General features: G+C 41.0%; 1 protein-coding gene across 3 annotated transcripts; it reads left to right on the top strand.

Moving 5' to 3' along the window:
• Window positions 1-752: 752 nt before the first annotated feature.
• PLEKHF2 (pleckstrin homology and FYVE domain containing 2) lies at window positions 753-23376 on the top strand. 3 transcript variants are annotated; one of them, XM_083868320.1, is made up of 2 exons: window positions 753-1209; window positions 18999-23376. In XM_083868320.1, exon 2 carries the CDS (start codon window positions 19013-19015, stop codon window positions 19760-19762), a length of 750 nt encoding a protein of 249 aa, XP_083724446.1. In that variant the 5' UTR covers window positions 753-1209; window positions 18999-19012; the 3' UTR covers window positions 19763-23376. The 3 variants fall into 3 exon arrangements, with proteins under 3 accessions (XP_083724446.1, XP_083724445.1, XP_083724444.1); XM_083868319.1 differs by lacking the exon at window positions 753-1209 and adding an exon at window positions 1494-1843; XM_083868318.1 differs by lacking the exon at window positions 753-1209 and adding an exon at window positions 2108-2238 and having other exon boundaries at window positions 18999-23375.
• Window positions 23377-23884: the final 508 nt, after the last annotated feature.

Genomic DNA, 23884 nt, shown 5'->3' with positions numbered 1-23884 from the left:
CTTCCTCAGACAACAGGTTCCTTATTCTTCTCTTAACCAGAGTTAAGGTTTTGTGCTGATTTTCCATGACCACATATGGTAGCAAAAGCATCTCACTGCTGTTAGTTACACTTTTTAAACCTTTCAGAAAACAACGTCACTTTGCGCTTCATGACAGGAATTAAAACACAGACACACAGGCAGAAACACTAGGGCTGCCTCACCTTGCCTGTGTCCAACTTTCTGCTGCATCTCAACTCGACTGGGTATTATAAAATTATTTGTAAGCATTAAAGAGAAATTAATTAACTATGAAGCTGCTTCTGATGCCAAGAAAATTGATCTAGAGGACCACTTAAATCTACAGAAGTTTACACCACAAAGGGATCTTTTTGGTTCACAAGAACCAGCCCGGCCATACATGAAAGATCCTCTGGTGTGAAGATCCCTCTGCAACTGGCAATCACGAAATGAAGAGACTTGTGGCCAATTTAAATGTTGGCTGTGCCCAAATTCTTTACACATGAAGCACCTGCCAAATACACCCTGCTGCACACCTTCTCAGATTTGTGGCTTAAACAGCCACAAAAGCACCTGTTTCCAAAAAAACTCATGTTAAACAGCTTGGCCCACACCTTATATAAATCTGTACATTAAAAATATCTGTATATTAAAAATACATATAAAAATCTGACACACTGGATGGATTTGAGGGAGAAGTGGAAGACCAGATTGTCATGCTGTAGGGTGTTCAGACATCCATGTCCTGCTCCTTTTCCTGCATCCCTCTTCCACAGCAGGAGAAACCCAGCTCAGTGATGTGACTCCTGCTTATCTGTGTCCCTGTCTGTGCTGGGATAGAAAAGTCAGAAAGTTCAGCGGGTTCATGATTACCGCTGGAAAGCCCCGCTACCTATTTTTAATCCCCAGAAGAGCCAGCCACATTATTGCTCAATAATGTGAAATTTGAAAAAATGAAACTGCCATATCACACGTAAGTGAAATTTTCTTGGGGAAAAAAAAAAAAAAAAAAAAAAAAAAAAAAAAAAAAAAAAAAAAAGCAGTCCATTGGGCCATTTTCCAGCGCAGACTTTGGCATCAGAGCAACACCATAGAATAGAAATTAATGGTGCTCTTACCCCTCCTTGCCCCACAGCTCTTCAGAACCTCCCCAGCCACCCTTCCTTCCCCTGAAGGAGCCCATCAATGGCTGGACATCCTGGAGACCAGGTGAGCTGCCAGCAGCCGCCTAGATTTGGGAAACACTGCTCTGGATGGCTCATAGATATGTACACACAAAAAATCCTGACACAGGAGGTGGATGGAAGGGGCTCCTTGTGTTGGCGGTGTTTCTGGTGGGAGCCCCTCTAGCGGACCTGCCATAGTTTCTCCAGGCTGACCCGCAACTCTTCAGACTGAAACACGTTACTAATTCCCTTCCATGTGCTGTGTGGTTTAAAAACGCGCCCATCCCGAATTCCCTCTGGGTGAGCATAGAGCCACGGTCGCGAGGGCAAACCCGCGATCGCCCACAAAGAATGGAAACAATCTGTGTGTTAAAAAAAAAAAACAACACGAGGCAGGTCTGGTGCCGGCAGTATCTGCCTTCCACGAGGGGCCAGTGGCGGGTCGGGATCGGCGGGGCCGGCCCTGTCCTGTCCTCCCTCCCCGCTGAGGGCGGCTCTGCCCTGCCCGCCCCGCTGAGGGCGGCTCTCGGGGCACGGCGGTGCCGGCCCTGCCCTCCCGCCCAAGATGGCGGCGGCCCCGCCCCGCCCCGCCGGGCGGTGTCCTGGAGTCCGTCCCCCGGCGCGGGGTGTATGACCGCGGCCGTGCGGCGAGCGGCGGCCGGAGCGGGCTGTACCGGGTGAGCAGCGCCGTCCAGCCGCGTTATGGGCTGGCTGAGGATCAGTTCGGCTCAGGGCCGGCCGGGGAGCGAGAGGGAAACTTTGCTGGCGGAGCCCTTCCCCGCCGGGACTCCGGCCGCTCTCCCGCGGCCATGTTGGGAACCGGGACTGTGAGGGGGAAGGAGCTCCGGGCGGGAGGCGGCGCTGGCTCCGCTGTCCCGCCGCGGGGCTGGGGCAGAGCTGTGTCCCGCCGGCACGGAGGAGGGAGGGAGGGAGGGAGGGAGGGAGGGAGGCGGCGGGGCAGGAAGGAAGCGGCGGTGCGGGCGCTGGCTTGTCCCGGAGCACTGAGAGAGTTGGGGTGTCTCGGAAACGAGTTCGTCTTTTCGGGAAGGGGGAGAAACAACAACGGCGTTACGTAAGTGCCCGAAAGTCCTGGGCTCGTGACTGGGCCGGGGCGCCGTGAGGGACGGGACGGGACAGGACGGGCGGGCGGGCTGAGGGCGCTTCCTGCCCCGGCGGGGCCGCGCTCCCGACCCCTCCTCGCCCGTCCGGTGAAACTCCCTGTCCTTCTCTGGTGAAAAACCACCGGAACCGCGAGTCGTGCGGCTGCGAGCATAAGGTGCTATTTTTTTTTTTTTTTTTAATTTTTTTTTTCGCTATGAAATTCGCCTGTTTTGAGGGGAGTGTAACTGGTCTGCCGGAGATACGCGTGGCTCATAAGCTGTTTTCTGAGACAGCCGCGTGTTTTTCCTCTCGCCTCGTTCGAAATACTTCTGTTCGTAGGCACCGGTGTTTATAAATGGCAAAACTGCTCAGAAAGCGGTGGGTGAGTCTGCTGAGCAGCACGTCCTGGCTTTGTTCCTGCTAAGAAAGAGAGCTCTAACTCCAGTTTTGACATGAAGCGTCGGTACAATGGTTGTTGATAACTAAAAGGACCTTTTACGTCCTGTAACCGGAGATCAAGGATTGTCTTTTGGCTGGATTAATACGAGTGGTTCCAGAACCATCATTAAGTTCTAATTTAGGCTGTCGTCAGGCTGTGCTAAGAGTTATTGAAAGGGTTGATGCTTGTTAGAGAAACGCTGTGTATCTGGAGCTTCCATGTGCCCAACAGCTTAAGGTCAGATGAGGTTAATACAGTTGGCAAAGTGACTCTGAAACCAGACCCACAACACAGGAATCTGCTTCAGAACTGAGACTGCAAATTCCTCTTTCTCTCCTGAAATAAGGAGAACTTAAATATTCGGATCTTAAGTTCTGAAACTTGTATATTGAATTGTTTTAGGGATGCTTGTCTGAAAGAAGGGAAGTATTTAAGGATAGCAGTGTATCGGTGCTGAGCTCCCACAGATTAATTGCTTTGTGTGCAGTTATCAGCATGCAAAATGGAATCCTTCAGCTCAGAAGGCAGTGCTCTTGCTTTTGGCCTCTAATCTGAATGCTGTTGACTAATCCCAGTGGGTAATAGGAATCCCAGTGTTGTTAAATGTCTTTTGTATCAGCATTCTTAAATAATACTTTCCCAAGAGTTTTAGTGCTACCAGTTTTGTTGAAAACAGTAGTGAAAGTGAGGTGTTGTGTGCCTGAATCCCAAATTCTTGCTTCTGAATGCAGATGGACTGTGCTGTTTGGTTTGCCTGAGTTTTGCTCTACATAGAAGCCCACATAGAGGAAGTCCCTTAAATGCAGAATGAAAACTGGTGTGTAGAAATTTTTAGCTGGAGAAGCTGGTTCAGTTTCCTCTGTTGTATTATGTAGAAAGAGAGTAGCATCTTTTCATCTAGAAGCAAGTTTTCATTAGATACAGTGGTGAAATAATTTCTCAGCTAGAGCTTTGTTCTGTTTCCCTTAAATCAAGGGCTGAGCACTAACTGTGGTAATTAGACATGTGCCCAGAGTGACAGAAGGATCTATCCGTAGTATCCTAAAGCCTTTTAGTTTACAAAAAACTATCTCTGGCAAAATATTTGCTATATTCAAAAGGTATGGTGACTTTAAACTTTTGCTGTTAGTGGATGCAGGATAGTTTCAGAGCAGTAAAGAGATGGAACTGCAGTTTCAGGTGAGGCATGATATGATAGAGCATTGCAGAGAGCAATTATGGCAGAGTACAAACAGTTGTTTTATACACTTACAGCATTTTTAGTGGCTCGTCTTCACCTTAGAGGGCCTGAGGTGTTTAAGTGAAAGCTTAGGGGCAAGGCATGGCACGTAGATAAGGCAGACTTGAATTGTTTAGTACTTGCAGACCTGATTTTCTGAAAATGTGTGTTAGATAAAATGTTGGAAGTGGTGTCCTAGCAAACAAATGGCATGCCAGTTTTTCTTCTTAAAGTGCAGTTATTTATGGGTGATGTCAAATAAGGAAATCCCAGTATTAACAACTGATATGATTCTTAGATGATGGTAGGTAAGGAATTTAAATTCTTGATTTTGCATTAGGAGATGAAACCTTATTCTCTACAGCCTCAAATTGCAAAGGTATATTTGTGACTAATTTCAAGATCTGTTAATATTCAAGCTTACTCTTCCATTTAATTTTTGTATATTTTTTTTAAGTTATAGATTTTGCTTATATATGTATATTTTACTACTTTCATGAATCAATTCAGTATTTGGATGAAAATGTGACAATCTGGAGATTGTTCCAAAAGATAATACAGGCAAATATGGATTTCTGAAATAGAAACACGCATTTAAAACTTTCTCTCTGATGCAGCAAGTGCCAAGTTTGCTGTTGTAGGATAACTTCTTTCTTCATTATTCATTGGAGGACTTGTTTTTATAGTTCAGGGGGGTGAAAAACTACTCTGTATAGGCGTGGTAGAATATGTTTACTAAAGATTTTTTTATCGTTGCCGTGAACTTAAGATATGGTGATGTTAGCAGGTTGAGCCCTGGAAATTCAGGGCTGCAGGGGTAGTCCAGTTGAAATAAATGAGTCTGTACACATGAGAAGTGGCTTGATTGAGAGCTGTAGGACAAAGATGCTCCTTTTATGAAAATAAGTATTATTGTGCAGAAGTGTTATTGAAGAGAAGAGCACTGCATGTTTTTCAGCCTGCCACTTTAATGCTACACTGTCAAGAATGCACACATATTGACTTCAGTTGCATTAATAGGTGAGAGTACTGCTTATTTGGACATAATCATGTTTTGATTTTCTTTTTTGTTGTTGTTCATTTGGCTGGGTTTTTTTAGCTTTTTAGTGATTGTAAATAATTTAAGAGTTTTAAAAATTAGGTGGGAATGGCTTTCTATTTTTCCTTTGCATCATTTTATTTTACAGTAAAACAGTGTTGAGCATATTGTGTAGATAATGTAGCAGGATTTTGGCATTCAACAGACTGTAAAAGAAATAAAAAAAACTAGTTGAAAGTTAAAGATTTCAAATACAGGAATGTTCTTGCTACATCACCCTGCCCTCCAACCCCCAGTGTAATGGGGGTTTGTAAGAATGTGGGTGAGTGTAATAAGAGGACATGCAAACTGTTAGTTACTGTGTTGAGAGGCAATCTCTTGAGAAATTTTACTGATTCAAACAGACACGGGGGGCTGATAAATAGTGATAAATATGATCTTTGTATCAGCAGCTTTAGCTTTCTTAAAATGCTTCTTGTGCCTCCAGCATATCATCTAGAGGTAACCATTTTGCTTTTAAGTGCTTAGTATGCCTTCTGAAAAAGGAAAAGTTACAGCATGTTCTTTGACATCTGCATTTCTAAAGTGTGCATGTAATTTGCTAACCAAATTAACAGTGTACTGCACATGCAGCTGTTCAGGTTGTCAGCATCTTCCTTGTGCAGCTTCACTTCAGTGCAAACCTTTGTGCAGTTTCCCAATTGTCCTCTAGATAGTCTGTACTCCAGTTGTTTTCCATATAACTAAAATAAATCAAACACATCTGACAAGCAGTGAAAGGGAAAAGGGCCAGTGAATTTCCCAGGAAGGCCTTCACCTACAGTAAGCTGCTGTGATTAAGGACTTTTTTCAGGAAATAACTCCTTGTCCTTACCATTCTTTTTCTGCTTTAAATTTCTCTTGCCTTAGCTGTCAATACTTGGTAATGTAAACCTTCTGAGAGTGATTTTCAGTGTACTTCTGTTCTGAAAGCTGTGTGACAGTGATTGGTTCCCCCTCCACCCCTCTCTCTGATCAGGGTTAACAGCATGGGGGCAAGCGAACTGCCCTTTTAACACACAGGTTATGTTTGAAAAGCTGATTGCATTGAAGATTGACAAACTTTATTTATGGTATCATTGTTAAAGCTTTCCTTTTGGCTTTTATTAACAGCTGTCAGATGTTGGTTTTTTACACCTTCACTATTCATCCATGTGTCACCAGGTAGCAGCATTTGATGTAAAGGAAGGTCTTATGTCCCTTGCTCAGAAAGAGAATTCAACACTTGGTGTATTGGCTTATGTGTTTTTACATAATGCTGGCTAAATATATTTTAAATATTTCTGGGGATCAGCAGTGACAGGTCCAAGATTGCAGCACTTCAGTGTTGTCAAGCTTCCTGAAATTCACATCTAGTTTAATTCCAAGCCCTAAGTTGTGTTTCGGCTGCCTGTGCCTCTGTGCTCTCCCGCATGTGGTTACTGGGCATGAGCCATTTTTGGTACCAATTTGGGCAACTTCTTTCAGTGGTTTTAAATAGTAGGAAAAGGATTCCCTGCAACCATCAGTCATACTTGTCTTTTGTCTGGTAGAAGTTACTTGGAGCTTTTTTTAATTAAGGAGTGAAGAATTTGAAAGAGTTCCATATGTCTGTATATTCTGTTTTTTCTACTATAATATTGAAAATGTGCTCTAGCAGTGTTTTGTCTGATCCTGTTAGGTAGTGATCTGCTGCCTGCCTCCTGAAAGTATTTCTACAGTACAATATATTATTAGGGTTACCTCTTGAAGTAGAAATGTCTTAGGTGGGTCATGAGCAGGAGAAAGTTGAGGATTGCACCTGCTCAGAGAAGAGAAGGTTGAGTGTTGTTACTTGGCTTATGTCTTGTTTAGTTTTGTGGAATTGCTTAAAATTACTGGGCTAGTAAAATAAACCTCTGTGTTGTACTGCTTCTTTTCCTATAACAGGATTCAAAGAACACATGCAGGTGAAAAAAATTGATGTAATGAAAATGAAATAGCAATGATGTTATGTTGCTGTGCTTGTGAATTGTGAGACTCCATGGGAAAACTTTGCTCTTTTAAAACATGTTTCATGCTTGCTAAAATTGAAAGTCCTTTTGTGTTGTAGTACTTTGTAGAAAATTAATGGCTCTCATCAGGCTCTGACTACTTGGTAACCTCTCTAGTTTGGCCATGCTGTGAATTATTACCTGTCCTCTAGTCCTTGTTAGACTGTTAGTGAAGTCAATAACTTCTCTTATACCGATAATAAAAGTGAACTGAAGAAAACTGAAAACAGAAAGCTTTTTTTGTTTGTTTAACACTGTCTTGTTTAAGTACCTGTGCATAATAAAAATACATGAGCCAGTGAACAGGCTGGTGTGTCACAGGTTTGCATTTGTGGAAAAAAAAAAAAAAAAAATTCTGTGAACTCGATGAAGCTCTTTGGAACGTGAGCTGGTCTGGTAGCTCTCAGGTCTTTAAACAAGCAGGTGCCCTGAGATCCAGGAGGTGCTGTTTTTAATGTATACTAGTATCTTATAGAGATCTTTTTGTAAATATTCTGTATTTGTCAAGTTAAAGATGCTGCAAGAAGCACGCTGAAAAATACAACTTATTTCAGTCACTGGAAACCAAATCCTCTTTTTCACATTGACTGAGAGACGGTCTGGGTAGCCATTAACAAGTTGCCTCCATGTGTGCTGTAATAATCCATAAAAACAACAAACCACAAAGCTGATCTGGTTTTGGAAAATTGCTTGCAAGATGGATTTGGCAATAGTTCTTGAAGAGCAGCTGCATCTGGATCTGTGCTTTTCTATACTAATGATGCTGTGTCCCCTCCTCAAAAGAATTTAAATAGTTTTTTTACTAAAATTTAAAATGTCGATGCAGTGGGTTCTCTTTGTTATGTTGGGTTGACAAAGCTGAAGCAGGATGTAGCTTGCTCAGAAATTGGTCAGCTCATTTTGACCATTTTGTGGTGTGGGTGGTTTTTTTTTTTTGTTTTTTTGTTTTTTTTTTTGTTTTTTTTTTTTTTTTTTTTTTTTTTGTTTTTTTGTTGTTTTTTTTTTTTCATGTCTCTCTCCCAGTGTCCATTTAATGTCACGTAATTTGCTAGCCCAGCTGGCCAGATGTGCGGCCCGGTGCTGCCAAAGTGGGCTATCACCAGTTAAGCTGTTCTTTGAAGAGCAGCGTGTGGGATGGGAGGGGCACTCCTGGCTCCTGTCCAGGCCTGGAAGGGAGGGGTGGGTCCCTGCTGCCAAACTGGAGAGTAACGTTTGCTGGGAGAGACTCTCCAAACAGCTAAACAGTTGGAGTAGGGAAACATTAAATCGTAAACAGAAAAATACACCCCAGTGTTTGGTATCGCTGCCTGGTCAAGTCATCTTTTAGGCAGCCACCCAGCAGATGGGGTTTGTGTCTCCTGGACCTTCTTGAGGTGGAGCAGAATCCCAGGCTGCTGTCCTCTGCTCTTGACTCTGCAGGCACATTTTGAAGGTGTTGATCTGTTTGTGTTTCTTCTGGTGTCTTTTATCTACTCAGAATTGTGGAGAACTTCAGAAGGAACTTGAGCTTTTTTTTGACTTCAGATCTGTGGAAGCTGATTTTGAAACTATATTCTGGTGTGTGTCTGCAGTGCTTTGGTTAAGATGAAAGATGCCATTTGCTAGCACCAGAAGTTAAGCTAAACCACTGATAATAATGCTGCTAAATACAAATGGCAAGTCAAAATATTTAGGTGCTTTCCAATAGCAACAAAAATCTGATCTGAATACTGGGCTTTTTAAATCAGTTGTGTGTTAATTAATTTTAAAGGGCACACTTATGTAGTTTATGAATACATAATTTTTAGATATACAAAATATCAGCCTTTTTACTTATCCCTGTTTTAGTATGCTGACAGCTGCAAGTATTTGCTGTGCCTGTAGCTGCCTTTATCTTGCTTTCTGTGCTTTGAGAGATGAGTTTGTCAAAGTTGAACACTATTCATGGTGGATCAGGCCTGCTTGTTCACCTCTGCAGAATTCAAGCTTTCAGGGGTTTTGGCTGTGTGCTGTGGTTAGGGTTTTTTTGGTGGGGCTTTTTTTGTGTAAGTTTTTTGTTTGATTGCTTTTTTAATGATTCCTTTAATTCTAGCTATTCCACAGGCTCATGCTGATGACCTCCTCTTTCACATTCTGAACAGTGTTACAAATTTCCACGTTTAAATGTGGCAGCACCTTAGCTCCTGAAGTTACACCAAAGCCGTGTGGGCCTGTGTAGGTGCTTGGGAAATGCTCAGCTTATCAAGAGATGGGTAAGGACACAGGGAAGTTAGTTTAGATAGTTGCTCTGTTCACTCCAACCCCTGACTGCCAGGTGGGGGATGGAAAATTGTATTTCTTCCTAGCAGCAACTCTGTCTCTATCATGCCAGAAGACAAAAACAGTGTCAGCTACCATGGTTTATTGTAAATAGAAGACTGACAGTGGCAATAAGCAGCTGACTTCATTAAAAATTTGGACCTCTTACAAGAATGTTCCTCCTGGACTTCTGCAGTGAGGTATCTTCTCCCCTAAGAGGCATTCAGAGATGACTTTCAGTGCAGCAGGGGACAGAAGGGAAATACAACCCCTTCCAATTGGTCTGGGAGTGCATTGAGGCCTTCCCTGTGATACAAACCCTTCAGTACTGCTTCTGTTTCCATCTGTCATGTTTTCTCCCGGCAGGAGAAGATAGTGGGAGCACTTTGAACTCAGCAATTCTGGATTTCTGTTTCTTTCACGGGTGCCACACGTTTCTGGCTTGGAGCAGGGGTGCTGCCGTTCCTGCACGTGGCCTCGTGGCCGAGGTGGTTCCTCTCATCCTTCAGCAGGGCAGGTTTGGAACAGGCCAGACACGTCTGGTGGGGACAGCCCTCTTCCGCATGCCTTTGTTTCCTTTGTGTCTCCTCTGTGATTACTTAGCATTGTAACAATTCTGGATGTGGGAGTTGGCCTTTCTGTTTACAAGCAGGTTAAGTTGGTGTTCTATTTCCAGCTGAGGTTTATGGTGTTAAATACCAAACCTTGTGAGGACCCAGTGTGTAGAACTCGGGTGGTTTTGCCTGCATAGGGCAGCTCAGGGAGTGTGGTGGTTGTTCAGCAGAGTAGCCTGGATGTTCAAACATTGCCCTGCTCTTGCTGTGCTAATACATATGCTGCTTGGCAAAATAAATAGTCTTTTGCTACAAATAGCTTTCTGTACTCAAATGAGCTTTCTGAGTGGGTTAGGGAATATGAGGTCATACATCCTGAAAGATCTACCTAGAAATTATTTCCATCCTGATGCTAGAATTGGCCTTTCTGGGCAATCCTAACCGAGGAATTCCTAACTCATTTGGATAATGCAAACTTGAAAAGCAATGCCTGTGCTGTGCAGGTTTGATAATAAAGTGAGATTTTTTGTTGTCATACATTTAGAATTATTTACCTTATATGAACAATTACTACACAACTGGTTTGCTGAAGTGAAAGAGCAGTCCCTGATTTTAAGATAGAAATTAGATTATACAAAAATTAGCTGTAATTTATAGAAAAAATTACTAAATTATAAGGTGTTAGCCAGTTAAAACTAGAATTTCTACACTACTTTCAAAAAGAATTTTAGTGGGATTTGACTTGTGACAGTTGTGTAACAGTTAAAAATAAAACAGTTTATTATAGTTTGTATGAACTATCATAGGTAATTATAGTAATTGTAGGTTTATGATGACATCCAACCAGACAAATGCATGGATTTGCTTTCCTGACTTTCATGATGTAGTTGGACATGACTATATGCTGGACTCAGAAGCAATCTGAAGATGTCTGAAGTTTTGTCAAGGCAGAGTATTTACAGGCTGCTGCACAGTATGAAGTAATGTGGTGGCTGGTAACGTGTTTCCGGCGCGGTTTCCGTGGTTGATGCCACAGCATTGGCTAATGGGTTATGGGACGAGTGAAGGGTTAAGTCTGCTGGGTGGTACTGGGTGTACCAGTAAGGGGGTGAGTTGGCTAATCTGCGTTTCCCCACACTGAAGCCATTCCTCCACAGGCTTGCACAATGCGGGAAGATGTGTCTTCACGGGGGGAGGAAAAAAATATGCGTTCATATAGAAAATGCTAAAAATCATTAGAGTCATAAAGTGAGACTTGGGAGAGGTGCCCACAGTAACACCTCCTTTCCTGCCAACCTGCTACTGGTTGCTGCTTACACTGTTTCTTTATAGTCTTCAGATTAAAATGTTGCAAGCATCTTTGCATCTGTAACCTGAAGCAGCCTTGGTTTTGCCATCATCTTTTTCAGTGTTTTATCTTGCAGTTTTTTTGACTTTATTCAATACTGATATTTATTAAGGGTAGAGGGAATAGTTTAAAGTGCCATAAGGAAAAGGTTGTTTGGGCGCTTTTTTTTTTTTTTTTTTTTTTTTTTTTTTTTTTTTTTTTGGCCTGTGAATCAAATCAAAGTTTCTGTCCCACTGTGAGTACCTTTCTGAACACTGCAGCTGTTAACCAGGTTAGTCAAAAGTGATTATCTGGATAAAGACTATGCTGAAGTTCAGAGGGATCTTACTGACTCATTTCCTGCTATCATCTCTACCTGGATAAAGCCTCTTTAATATCTCCGCTTTTCTTTCTTTTCAGTTTTGTGATGAAGCTTTTTGTTGTACTTGATACATCTTTGATATATTATCAGGGTTATCCTCTATATCTTTACCAGCTGGTTATGATAGTGATAGCAAGACAGTTTGATAAATACAACAGTTTGGGGAATACTTTTTTGAAGAGAATCATTAAGAGAACTGCTTGTTAGAAGGCTGTATTTCTCTTTAAGTGACAGTTGTTGTCTTATGTTTTAAATAGCATCCTGCTAGCTCCAGCACAGGACGGGCATTTAATTGTTGCTGTTGTGTCAGCTTTTAGCAGTGATAAAGACCTTTAGAAAACATTTGTCATACCCAGATCTCCTATCAACATAATATTTTTGTGGGTGAAATATTTTTGATTTCACTTAACTTTATGCTTAATTTGGTCTTTTTACTATTTTATATAAAGCAACTGGTGAATAATGCAAATATATAATTAATAATAACAAAGCTATTAGTTAGTTCTTAAAGAGGTATTTAATAGACAATTAATAGAGGTATTTAATAGACAATTGTAGACAGTTGAATGAAACACTAATTGAAAATGGGCTGATAGATGCTTAACACTTAATTTTCCTCAGTATTTTATTTTATATGCTGAATTATAGAAATAAAATTTAATTAAATGCCTCTTTCTATATTATGTTTAATCCAACTGTTGTTATTGGCACTACCTGTCAAGGACCATAAGGGTGGCTTGTGCATGAATACTTGGATTCTGATTACAGCTGGTGAGATCTAATCCACAGAAAATGTAATTTTGCCAACCAGGACAAGCATCAGTATCATCCTTCTCTGGATGTACTGAAGGATGCAGGGCAGGAGGTGTAACTAGTGAAGCTGAAGTAAGAATTTAAAACATGCTGATTTGTCTTCTCACTTGTATCAGATCTGCTGTGCATGTTTTTAGTTCAGCAGTTTTCCACACTAAAGTTATTTTCAGCACGTTAAACATGGATAAGTTTCCTTAAACAGGTTGCACTTCAGGAATTTACACTTATGTTTTACTTGGCAGTATTGCAAAATGTCAAATGTTGCTCTTAAGAGCAATAGATGTAATATTGATAGAGGTCAGCATACTGTATTACAGTATTGAGATGCCTTCTGGAAGTTTGTTCACAAAAAGTAGTGGAATTACTGTTTCAGACAGAGCTTTAAGTGAGAGATGTATGAGGGGTCTGGGTAACGTAATTTTTGGTGTTTATGCAACTGTAACTCAAATTAGCCTGACTTTCTTGCATAAATAAAGTGCAAGAGGAAAACTGTATGAGTCTGATGTGATAATATATAATAATTATTTGCAACCTTATGTGATAAGGTCACGGTCATTTTAATGCACGTTAGATATCTGGTCTGCAGATAGTTCTTGTCTGTCTCTGGTTTACAATTTACTTGTTTCTGTCTTGCAAAAAATTTTTTTTGATCTTCTGTACCTTTCATATATGTTTAATTTGTGTGATTTAAGTATAATGAAGCAAAATGAATTTCTGTTTTACTCAGAACCTTCAGGTTGTGGAGTCAAACATGATAAAACCTGTAACTTTTGCCTGCTATTAAATGACTCTGACTAGTAACTTTTATGAATGTTACCTTTAGGTAAGAAGGAAGATTGGTTAATTGGAATGTATGCGGTGTAGGATTGTTGCTGACATTGTACGTGCAGGTGTGAGAACAAGGGCTCTCTAGGACAACTGGATAATTATTTAGAAGTTTATTGGGGGTCAAGATATAATCTGCTTTGATTTAGATCTGCTGTTTTTTCCTTTTCTGTCTTTATTCTCTTTTGTACTCCTCCGTTTCTGACTCTCTTCCCTACATTTGCTTCAGTGCAGTGTCTAGATCTCACTTTGTCCATTCTGATGGTATGGTTAGTGACACTTTTTTATTGGGCTTGTGTTATTGAATCTGGCTTTGAAACATCCATGATCCTGCTGGTGCTTTAGGACTGGATGGGCCTCTTTGTGGTTAGTTCTGAGCTCTTGTGTTTTTAGCAGCAGCTTAAATGTGGGTTTTTTTTTTCTTTAAAGCTGTCACCTTAACTATGAATATTCGTAGGAGTTGATAAGCTGCCTGTGTCCTGATACCACGGCTCTGAGAAATATGGACTGCCTGGTTTGTATTAATGCAATGTGTTAAATGTAGTTGTTAATGGTCTAATAGCTAATTGCAAAGATGATGATAGATGAACTGACAATTATAACAAGGCCAGTAACAGTCTTCTCCCTCGAAGAGCACTGAAGAAAAATAATACTAAAAATTAGATGCTTATTATTAACATTTCTTAGCAGGGACTGAACACTGGACTTGATTTGTTCTTGCCCAAGCCAGAAGTAATGGAACAGTGCCAGTTCTGCTGTCTTGCTAAAGAAACTTGAGAGTTTGGGTTGTCTCTGTTCTGCACACCCTTTGTGCCCGTCTTACAGCCTGAAGGGAGTGCTGGCTGTAATGGCAGTGTGCACTCAGCTGGGGTGAGGAAATGGTTTTGTGCTGAGCTGTATGCAGTCTGCATCACTGTGCCATAACAGCTTTTTTAATCTCATTTTTTCTCTCCCGCACCTTTGTTATTTGTGGTTCTGCTTATGGTGCTGGTGCTAACTGCTACAGTGCTGATGTACTAGTAGAGAAGTTTTCTGTCAGTGTTGAATTTGGTGTAACTATGTCAGTCAGGGTTGCATTCTTTTTAGTTGACTCCTTATGTCTGTCCTCAGCCACAGCAAATCTGTGCAGTTTAGTCTGGCCACTATCACAAGCAGAGCTAGTATATAAAATTAACATTCTATTTTAAGTAAGACCTGTAGAAGCATTGAGTCCTGGGAGATCGTTGGTTTGGTCTCCAGGATACAGTTGCAAAAAGAAAAAAATTATGTACAAAGTGACTTGTCAGTGCACAGCAACCCTAATAGAATTATTTTCCTGCTGCAGTAGTTTGGAATGTTAATAACTGTACTAAGTGGGTGACTTCCTCATCATGGATTGTGTTTTAGGTAAGTGGGTAACTTGTTAGTTCTTCAAAAAAATCAGTGGTGTCTGTGTTTGCTCACACTGAAGATGGTCGTTCTCACCAACAGGATACAAGTGTAAAACTGGACTAAAATAGGGGAGCAAGAAGATCTTTATCTTGATAACAGAATTGTTATTTCTCTAGAGGCTTCGTGTGAATAAAAGTGGAAATAACTGAAGTGTCAAAACCAGTTCTTTATAAGGTAGAAGAGTTGGGGCTTTCTATGTCATGAAATATTTTGTCACTTTTAAACAGGTGCAATGGAAATGAAAGCCTTTGCCCAGCATTTTCATCATGAAAGGTACTTAGTGTGTGTGTGAGGGACAAACTGAAGGTATTGCAGTTTTGAGAGTTGAGATATATTTATTTGGAGAGGCTGCTAAACCCTGCTTATGATGTAGCTCTGTGTAGCTACTTTTCTTACAAAGTGATCTGTTTGTGTTCTTTTGGTCTGTTTTGTGTTGGTTTTTTTGTTGTGTTTTTGGTTTTTTTTTAATAATCTTTTGACTAGCAGCTGGTACTGTGCTGGCTCTGGACACAGCAAATTAATCTGATGTCTGTGAGGACCATCAGTCCATCACAAATAGAGTCCTCCTTGCATAACAGCCTCAGGACTTATAGGAGTTTTTGTGCCAGAATTGTGAAATTAGTAAAGTATGTAAAAATTCTGAATAATAAATTTGAAGGTTTTGATTTCACAGCATCCATAAAATGAGACTATTTGTAAGATACTCTCCCCTTAAGTGGAGCTGTCTAACCTTTTATTTCGGAGCCTGTGGTTCTGGTTTATTCCTCATTTATTTGAGGAAAGATTTGGGCATGTTTTCAGCAATTTGCCATTATTCAGGAATCACTTTGTATGATCAGGCCTTGCGATCCTGCATCTTCAGGGCAGTAATCCAGTATCTGCTTCTCATGGTGGCCAACAGTAGGAATTTCAGAAGAAAGTTTAGCTGGAAGAGAGGAGGATATCACCACGCAGTTCCAGGGTATGATGACCTGCTGTCTCTTTACTAAGGATCTGAATATGCTTTAAGACAAGATTGTGAGTTTTAAAGACTGGGTATTGATAACTTTGGTTTTGGACTGTCACATCTTGGGGTTAAAAGTTCCTTTGTGTGTCCAGACAATATTTTGATTTCAACATCCTTGGTCACTGTGCTCATGAGAGGAAGAGCTGCCTGTGGGTTTGAGATGTCTTTTCTTGTATTTCTGGTCTATTTTTGTCATGTTTCATGATTATTTGTAATCAGGATGTATTTTGGGGTAGTTTCCCATCCATTTCTGAACTTAATTCCTTTCTCAGAAAAGGCTAGTGAAGGTGTATGAGCATTAGTGTGCATAGAATTTCATATGGATTTTAAATTTTTAGTTCTTTAAAAACTCAGGAGGAAAGTATCTGTGTGCTTATTCTAAAAAGTCCAATCTGATAGTGTGGAAAATACAATTAATGCCTTGGAAAGGTGGAGTTGGCAGCAGCAGTCTCTGGCATTTAGAGCCTTGAGGCTGGCATGTGGGAATGTTATCCATTACAGGAAAAAGTTTCAATCTAGAAGAGATAGGATTTATCATGTCTTTCTTAATAGTCCTTAACTTTGCCAGGATTCTTGCTTAAGGTCCATTTAGTTACTGCTTTCACAACAAGCTCAAAATACAGTTTTCAGCGCAAGTTCTGGACTCATGTGACCTGGTTTCAAGCCATGATGATTATTAAACGATCCTGGTTAGAGCTGTTTTCTCTTAAATTGTCCCAGGGAACAGTTAATTGAAACCGTTAGCTTTTCCTCCCCTTGTTTTCTTCTCCCAGTGACTTGTATTTTGAAAGCTTTTGCAGTGGCCTTGAACCGAGTTTGCAGTTTATTGGCAGGGAGTGCAGAGTGGCCGAGTTGGAGCTGTGGAGCAGCGACTGCTTCCTACAGGTGGCTGTGACTTCACACGGAGAGCTTCTTGCCTCACTGAAACCCATCAGTGTGGTTGTGTTTGTGGGGGTGAGCTGGGACTAGTGTTCCCCCCTGTGCACTACCAAAAGTGTTTAACTTGCTGTAATTTGTAGATAATTTGTGTAGAAGCGTAAGCTCATAAGTAGTGCATGTTGATTTGTACCTGTAGAAAAGTGTATTTTCTGGGCTGTCCCCTTTGCATTCTGATGACTGATGTCCTTTCCCACTTCTTGGAGAACATGGGATTACTAAATCACTTTTGATTGACCCTGTGACTGAGGCCTTGCTTTTTCAGTTTGAATAGCTGTTAGTTCAGTTTTGATGCTTGCAGAGATTGTTTATTTCTCGTATGTTGTTAAATGGTTGTTTGGCAGTTAATGGCAATTAACTGTAGTTCCCGATCCTGAGCTTCAGCAGTCAGGCACCTGAATTTGATTTTGGAGCCTAGGACAACAGCAAGTATACATAAAAGCACTCCTAGTTTCTTTTCTGTTCCGTTCTTACTTGGCAATTTGTATTTTGTCTTCACCTTCTGTAGATCAAAATTGTTTTGGATTTGGTGGCTTTGTAATTCTCCTAACCATAAAGCTAGTTAATACAATACTCATGTATTGTAACTAATGCTGTGACTCATGTAAAGAAAATTCAAACAGTGCTGAGAAATAACTTTTAGAGGTTCTTCTCTTGAGTGTCAGACTTTGGTATAAGATAATGTGTGCTGAGCTTAAAAAACATATCTGTGTGAGATCACTTGTAAAACTGCTTGAGTGTAAAACTAATCACACTTTCAAAGCAGTAACTTACAATAATAATACTTAACATTGGGCATGTGGATGTGTGTAATCACAGGTAACATGCTTATTTAGATGAGGCCTGATGAGAGGTTTCATCTTTATTTTGTAAGGAAGTATCTGTGCTTTGATTCCTAGGAGGAAGATTGCCTGGATCAGGTTGTAGCAGAGTGATGGAGTCTGAGCAGCATCGAGTCTGAGCCTTGTTGCAGCCCAGTTTCCCTCTTGGGTGTAGGCTGATGCTGTATTGATGGCAGGCAGTGCAGATTAAAGAAGAAGTAGGTGATGTTGAGGACTTCCCAACCTGGGATCGTGTCATGAAGCACAGCAGAAGGCACTGGAGTATTTGCTGCTCTGCTCTTCTTCACCATCCAAAGCTGTAGCTGTAGCAAAGGCTGTTGTGAGCATCAGCCCTGTGCAAGGCATGGGGGAATGTCTTCTGTCTGCTGAGAAAAAGTCTGTCCATAGTACTTGCCTCTGCCAGACGTCTCACTGCTCCATCAAGCACAACAGTTCAGGTTCATGGCTGTACTACAAGGAGTTTGAAGGGAGCAGATCTGGATCATACTGGCAGGATTTGCCTTTGCCAGACTTCTGCCTGGGAAGCTCTAGGGTAAAAGAGGCTAAAGAGTGGTTTGCCAAGGTATGAATCACTATAGTGACTTCCTAATTTTAGTTCCCTGTTGGATGCCTTAGCTATCTCACACAAGAAAAAAATCTTATTTGCTACTTGGGCAACAACAAGGTGGGGCTTTAATCTGTAATTGGAGCATACAGTTCATTAGCACTTCTTGAAATATAAAGTAGTCTTTTTTAAACTTGGAGCTGGTGCAGGTCACTTAGTCTTTCTCAGGAGCAGTTGTGAGCTGTGTGGCTGGTCCTCTGTGTAGGTTGCCTGAATGTGACGGACACAGATGTGGTTTGTGTAGGTGAGGAGGAAGGGACTGTGGGACTCCTGCAAAATGAAGGCACCAGCAAGCAGGTGATGAACCACCAGCCATGACTCACTCCCTGTTCCTGGCTCAAGAGTTTGCCATGAAAGCAGATGTAGTGGGGGGTGCAAGCTGTGGCCTGTACAAAATGTTTCCAGCGGGTAGATTCGTGGTTTTGGCCCATGATTTGAGATTTACATACTGGAAAAAAAAGAGAGTAGTGTGCTAGCTCAGAGAGTGTGGTTTCCTATGTGAACAGCAATTATATAATTTGTTTGTTGTGTTAAAACTAATGTGGGTCTCCAGGCTGCTCAGTTAAGTTGATGTTTTTGTAGCATTAGAATTCGAAATGATGGATGATACTTCCTGTTGCTATCTGGAGTAGAGGTAGGAGGATATGCAGAGAAATATGAGCATTAAACCAGGATGCAGTAGCCTTACTAGAGAGGAACTGGTTTGTTGCCGGAGGCTCTCAGATGCAGTGCTGTAGGTGCTGTCTGTGTGATAAAGATAGCTGTCAGCTGCACAGAACATTTTTGCTTTTGGAAAAAAGACTAATCGGTTGCTAAAAATTCTTAGGTGTTAATACTTATTTAAATCTAGCCCAAGTCAATGTCTCTCAGCCAGCAGGTCCTGTTAGATATTTTAAGAAATGCGGGGTTGGTACCTTCCTTGGGGTAGGCTGCTTGCTCTTGAATCAGTCCTGTTCTAATAACAAACTTTTTTTTTCTAATTTTAGGATACTTGTGAAAGATGGTGGATCGCTTGGCAAACAGCGAAGCAAATACTAGAAGGATAAGTATAGTGGAAAACTGCTTTGGAGCAGCTGGTCAACCCCTGACTATTCCTGGCCGCGTTCTGATCGGAGAGGGAGTCCTAACAAAACTGTGTAGGAAGAAGCCCAAAGCGAGGCAGTTCTTCCTGTTCAATGACATTCTTGTTTATGGTAACATTGTCATCCAGAAGAAGAAATACAATAAACAGCACATTATCCCGCTGGAAAACGTCACTATCGATTCCATCCAGGATGAGGGAGACTTACGGAACGGGTGGCTTATCAAGACACCAACAAAGTCTTTTGCGGTTTACGCCGCCACCGCTACAGAGAAGTCGGAGTGGATGAACCACATAAACAAGTGTGTTTCTGATTTGCTTTCCAAAAGCGGGAAGACGCCCAGCAACGAGCACGCGGCCGTGTGGGTGCCGGACTCGGAGGCCACGGTGTGCATGCGCTGCCAGAAGGCCAAGTTCACCCCTGTCAACCGCCGCCACCACTGCCGCAAGTGCGGCTTCGTCGTGTGCGGGCCCTGCTCCGAAAAGAGGTTCCTGCTCCCCAGCCAGTCTTCCAAGCCAGTGAGAATCTGCGACTTCTGCTACGATCTTCTTTCCACAGGGGAGATGACTGCTTGTCAGTCCGCTAGGTCAGACTGCTACAGCCAGTCGCCTAAGTCATCTTTAAATGATGTATCTGATGATGATGACGATGAAGACAGTAGCGATTAAGGACCAAATGTTTTTTATCGTGTGTTGCGAGTTGTGTTTCGAACCATATGGAGCTGCTTTTGGGGAAGTCTGTAGTGAGGTTCCTCAGAGAAATTCTGTTCTAGCCATGAAATATGCCTGAATATCTTCAACTGCAATGTGCCTCAATCTATGAATTCTCTAGACAATAGGTTTTTTTTCTCCTCTGCAGGGATAGACTGGTGAAAATGTTATCAGAATATTTTCCAACTTCATTTACTTGAGTTGTGTCTAGGTTAGACTTTTGTGGAAGATTGGAGAATGAAATGTACTTCCTTAATTTAACAACCCCTACTTTCTAATGTTTCACATTGGTATGTTATGCAGGGTTTTTTCTGATCTAGGGAGGAAAACTGTGAGCATGCATGGGACGGTGATCTTTTCATTAATCCTGTAGACCATCTTATTTTAGTAGCCATGGTGTATAATTAATTACAAGGTCATCCAGTGTACAAACCTAAATGTCACAAGACTTGGGAACTCTTGTTTTGCTGTTACTTATTACTTCCTATGCCAAGCAGTGCCTTGTACCAATTGTGCTGATTCAGGAAGAAGCAAACCTATTTTATGTCTGTATTTGCCTAAATGCTGGTCTCTGGGAGATTCTTGGTGCTATTGAAAATAACTGCTGTGTTCAAAGTGGAACTTTGATAAGGTTGTAACTGCACCCCGTGGTGGATGATGGGGGACCCAAATGGCACGTCCTCACCTGTGCTGAAGACTCTGCAGATTCCCACAGGCTTCAGCAGCTTTCTCCTTGCAGAAATTGTGTTGTAGGTTGGGATCTTGAGATGAGAAGCTTAGGGAGATTCTTCTTGGGGATTTATATACTTTCTTTTCAGAACAGTTTCTGAGTTTCAGATTTGTCAAATGCATACTGAAATTTTACTTGGGTGATACAGCATTTGGGTGTGCTAGCCTACATATTTTTGGAAGTAATTCCCAAAAAAGTCACAATTTTTTTTTTTCTTAAAACACTGATGAGAGTTTTGGGTTTTTTTCTTCCCCCAGGAGTTTTATTGGCTTGTTTCAAAATAACCTCATATTTTGAACAAGAAGCCTGCAAGTATCCCTATAAAACTGGCTTTCCTCTTTACACAGCTGACCTCAGGATAAATGTGAGATGCAAGTTGCTTCATTTTAAATGTATACCCAGCACCAAGAAAGATGTATCTAAGGACTATCATGAAATAATCAGTGCAGAAAATGTCTATCGTAGTGTTCATTTTAATTTCTTGAATACAGAAGTGTCATGTTCCCATATAAATGCAAAAATTACACTTGCAAAGATGTGTTAAACCCCCAGATATGTTTCTGTATTTTTATAATGATAACCTCATTTTTGAAGCAGAAAAACCTCTTTGAAATAGTTGTATGAATATAGTAGCAACTGACTTTCTATAAAAAATGTTAAACTTTTGTATCTCTAAATGACAATTTCTGCTTTGAAAAATTCTGTTTGCCTTGGTTGGCAGTAATTGGGTTAAATATTTATTGAATAAACAATCAATGCTGTATGTTGCACTAGTCTCCCATTCTGTATGCTGAAAGTGTCAGTCATTTTTTTCTATAAAAATTAGGAGAGTACTTCAGAGCTGTATCCCTCCATGAGATTTCTGGTAGCTAAAGATGCACTTAGCATCTACAGAGAGGCACTCTACATTCAGACTTTGCAAGACATTGCTTCAGGTGAAAATTGAATTGAAGTATTTTTAGCTTAGACAATTTCTAAAAATAAGGCTTTCTTTAGAAACACTGAGGAGTTTTTGTTCTACTTGGAAATAAATACACAAAGGGAAAAACACTTTGATACAGACTTGGGACCAGGAAGATTCTGTAAAATTGCCAGATTGTATATATTGAAAGACTAATGGAAATAAATAGTTGCATATACTTTTTCCTTGAAAGATGAGGGAACAGTGATGCTGCAGCAGGGAAAATGGGCTGTTCTGAGAAGGCACTTTGAGTTAATAGTGCTTACTTTTTTGTACCTCTTGGTATTTCTATTTCAGGAGTGGAGACTTGCTAGCTTCCCTTTTTTAGAATCAAAGTACAGACCTCCCTTGTACATACCTTCCAATGACTAACAATAGTTTTCTTCCTTATCCAATTGTTTCCTCTTTCTTAAGCTGTCAAATATTAACTTGTCTCATTAAAGAGTCCCATCTCCTTGTTTTCCGTATGTTTGGCTTTTCAGCACCTTTTGGTGGTGGGGAAGTGGGTTTCTGAGAGTTAGATCACATCCTGTATTTTGAGAATGTACTTGTACCTGCTTCATATATCTTTTTATCTGTGAATGCAACTTGCACTGTGCTGCACTGATGACTGAAGCTGTAACCAAACCAATGTGTGCGTGTGGAATTTTTCATCTGCAAATGGACTGAACGGTGACTCCTCTTTGTGAAAAACGAGGTTCACTTTTTAGTAAATTTTAAGGAATATGTTTAATAAAATAATTAAGACAATTAGGAGATAAGAAAAAACCAAAAACGGCCGGCCGGGTGACTTGGCATTCAGCCAAGTCCACACCCCGCTCTCCCAGGGATACTCGTTAAATACCCTTTTCGTTGTATCGATATATGAATATTCATAAAATTCCATAAACTAGTTTCCATATTCCAGGAACTGCTCTGCATGGTCCCTCCTTGGGTCCGCCTTTTTAGAGCATGCGTGTTTCGTGGCTGTGTCCTTTTTATCGTGTCCAGCTTGGGCCTTGGTCCGTGCCTTCTGTGGGTAGTAGATGCTGATAGTTGGTGTATCAGTAGCAGAGTCTTCTTTACATGTTCACTGGATGTTATCCCAACCAAACAGACAGTTTAAGCAGCTGCTACATCAACTACTCCCTTTATATCTAGTCTTACCAATAGCAGAAATAAACTTATATCCTTATATCCTTACTATGTTATTAATCATATAGCACACATCTTGCGAAAAGCCAATTTTATAATACACACATATAACATCTTGTAGTTAAAACTTTCTGAAAGGGCTCATTTTGTACTTTGTAATCTTGTTCTGTCAAGTTATTTTATTTACAAATACATGGAATAGCTTCAAGCCTGTGTTTAATGTTCTTTAACTGTGGGCCTTTAAAAGTGAGAAAAGACAGGACAGCTGGTTTTTATATTGACGAGCAGTTTAGCAGCAGGTTTATTCACTGTCAGGAGACACCAGTAAACTGGGAGCATAAACCTGCAGAAGGAGTTTTAAGACTAATTTTGAAATTAATGTGGTTATAGATTTAGAAGCCACTTAGGCACTTAGGGAATGGTTTAAAAGAAGTTTTACCAAGCACGTTGCAAAGTTTGGGTTTTGTTGGACTGGTGCTGTTTGCTGGAACTGACAGTCCCAGTCACTGGAAGAGGCTGGAGGATCCTGCATTTGGAGTGGCCCAGCTCCAATCCTCAGGTCTCTGTTCTCAGTCCTGTCAGACAACCCATGGGGACAAGACTTCTTGGGGTATCAAACAGGAGTACTTTTCCCAAAGCTTCTGTGCTCTTCAGATCATAAAATACTGGTTATGTATGGGCAGTCTTTGTTTTTTGTGTACTTTTTATGGTAGATCTTACCCCGGTTTTTTTTTCCCAAATTCAATGAAATAAAAGTAGCAGTGTCCATGTCTCTTGCAAGGCTCTGCAGTCAGTTTCTGCTTTTTTGAAGATTCTGTATTGGAAAAATAAGTACGTGTTTGCTTCAGCCGAGTTCACATTTTACACACTCTTTACCAGTACTTCATAGTTCATTTGCTGGAAATATTAAAGGAAGGGGGAAAGTCTTTCTTTTGAAGTTTTTAGTTGAACATTACTAATTCTAGCTTTTGCACCTAAACTGCCATTAAGATAAATTCAGGTGTTCTTGCTGTAGCTGTAATCTGAGGGTCAAGCACTGCTACTGAGTTGAAACAAAGTTTAACAAAATGGGTGAGTGGATTAATGAGTGCTGAGTTTGCAGTGGGGCTTTTTAAGGTCCTGTCTCTAAGAGACAGATTATGAAAATCACATTCAGAAACCTTGTATTGTGAGGCTTTCCCCTGGGGGATACGCTTTAGCTAATCTCTTAATGCAAATGAAAGGGTGGTTGTCGTAGTTGCTGGTTAATGTTTGT

The sequence above is a fragment of the Zosterops lateralis genome (assembly GCF_965231275.1).
Source record: "Zosterops lateralis genome assembly, chromosome: 1".
NCBI lineage: Eukaryota > Metazoa > Chordata > Aves > Passeriformes > Zosteropidae > Zosterops > Zosterops lateralis.
Note: the sequence above shows the minus strand (reverse complement) of the source record. Positions and strands in the feature narration are given on the sequence as shown.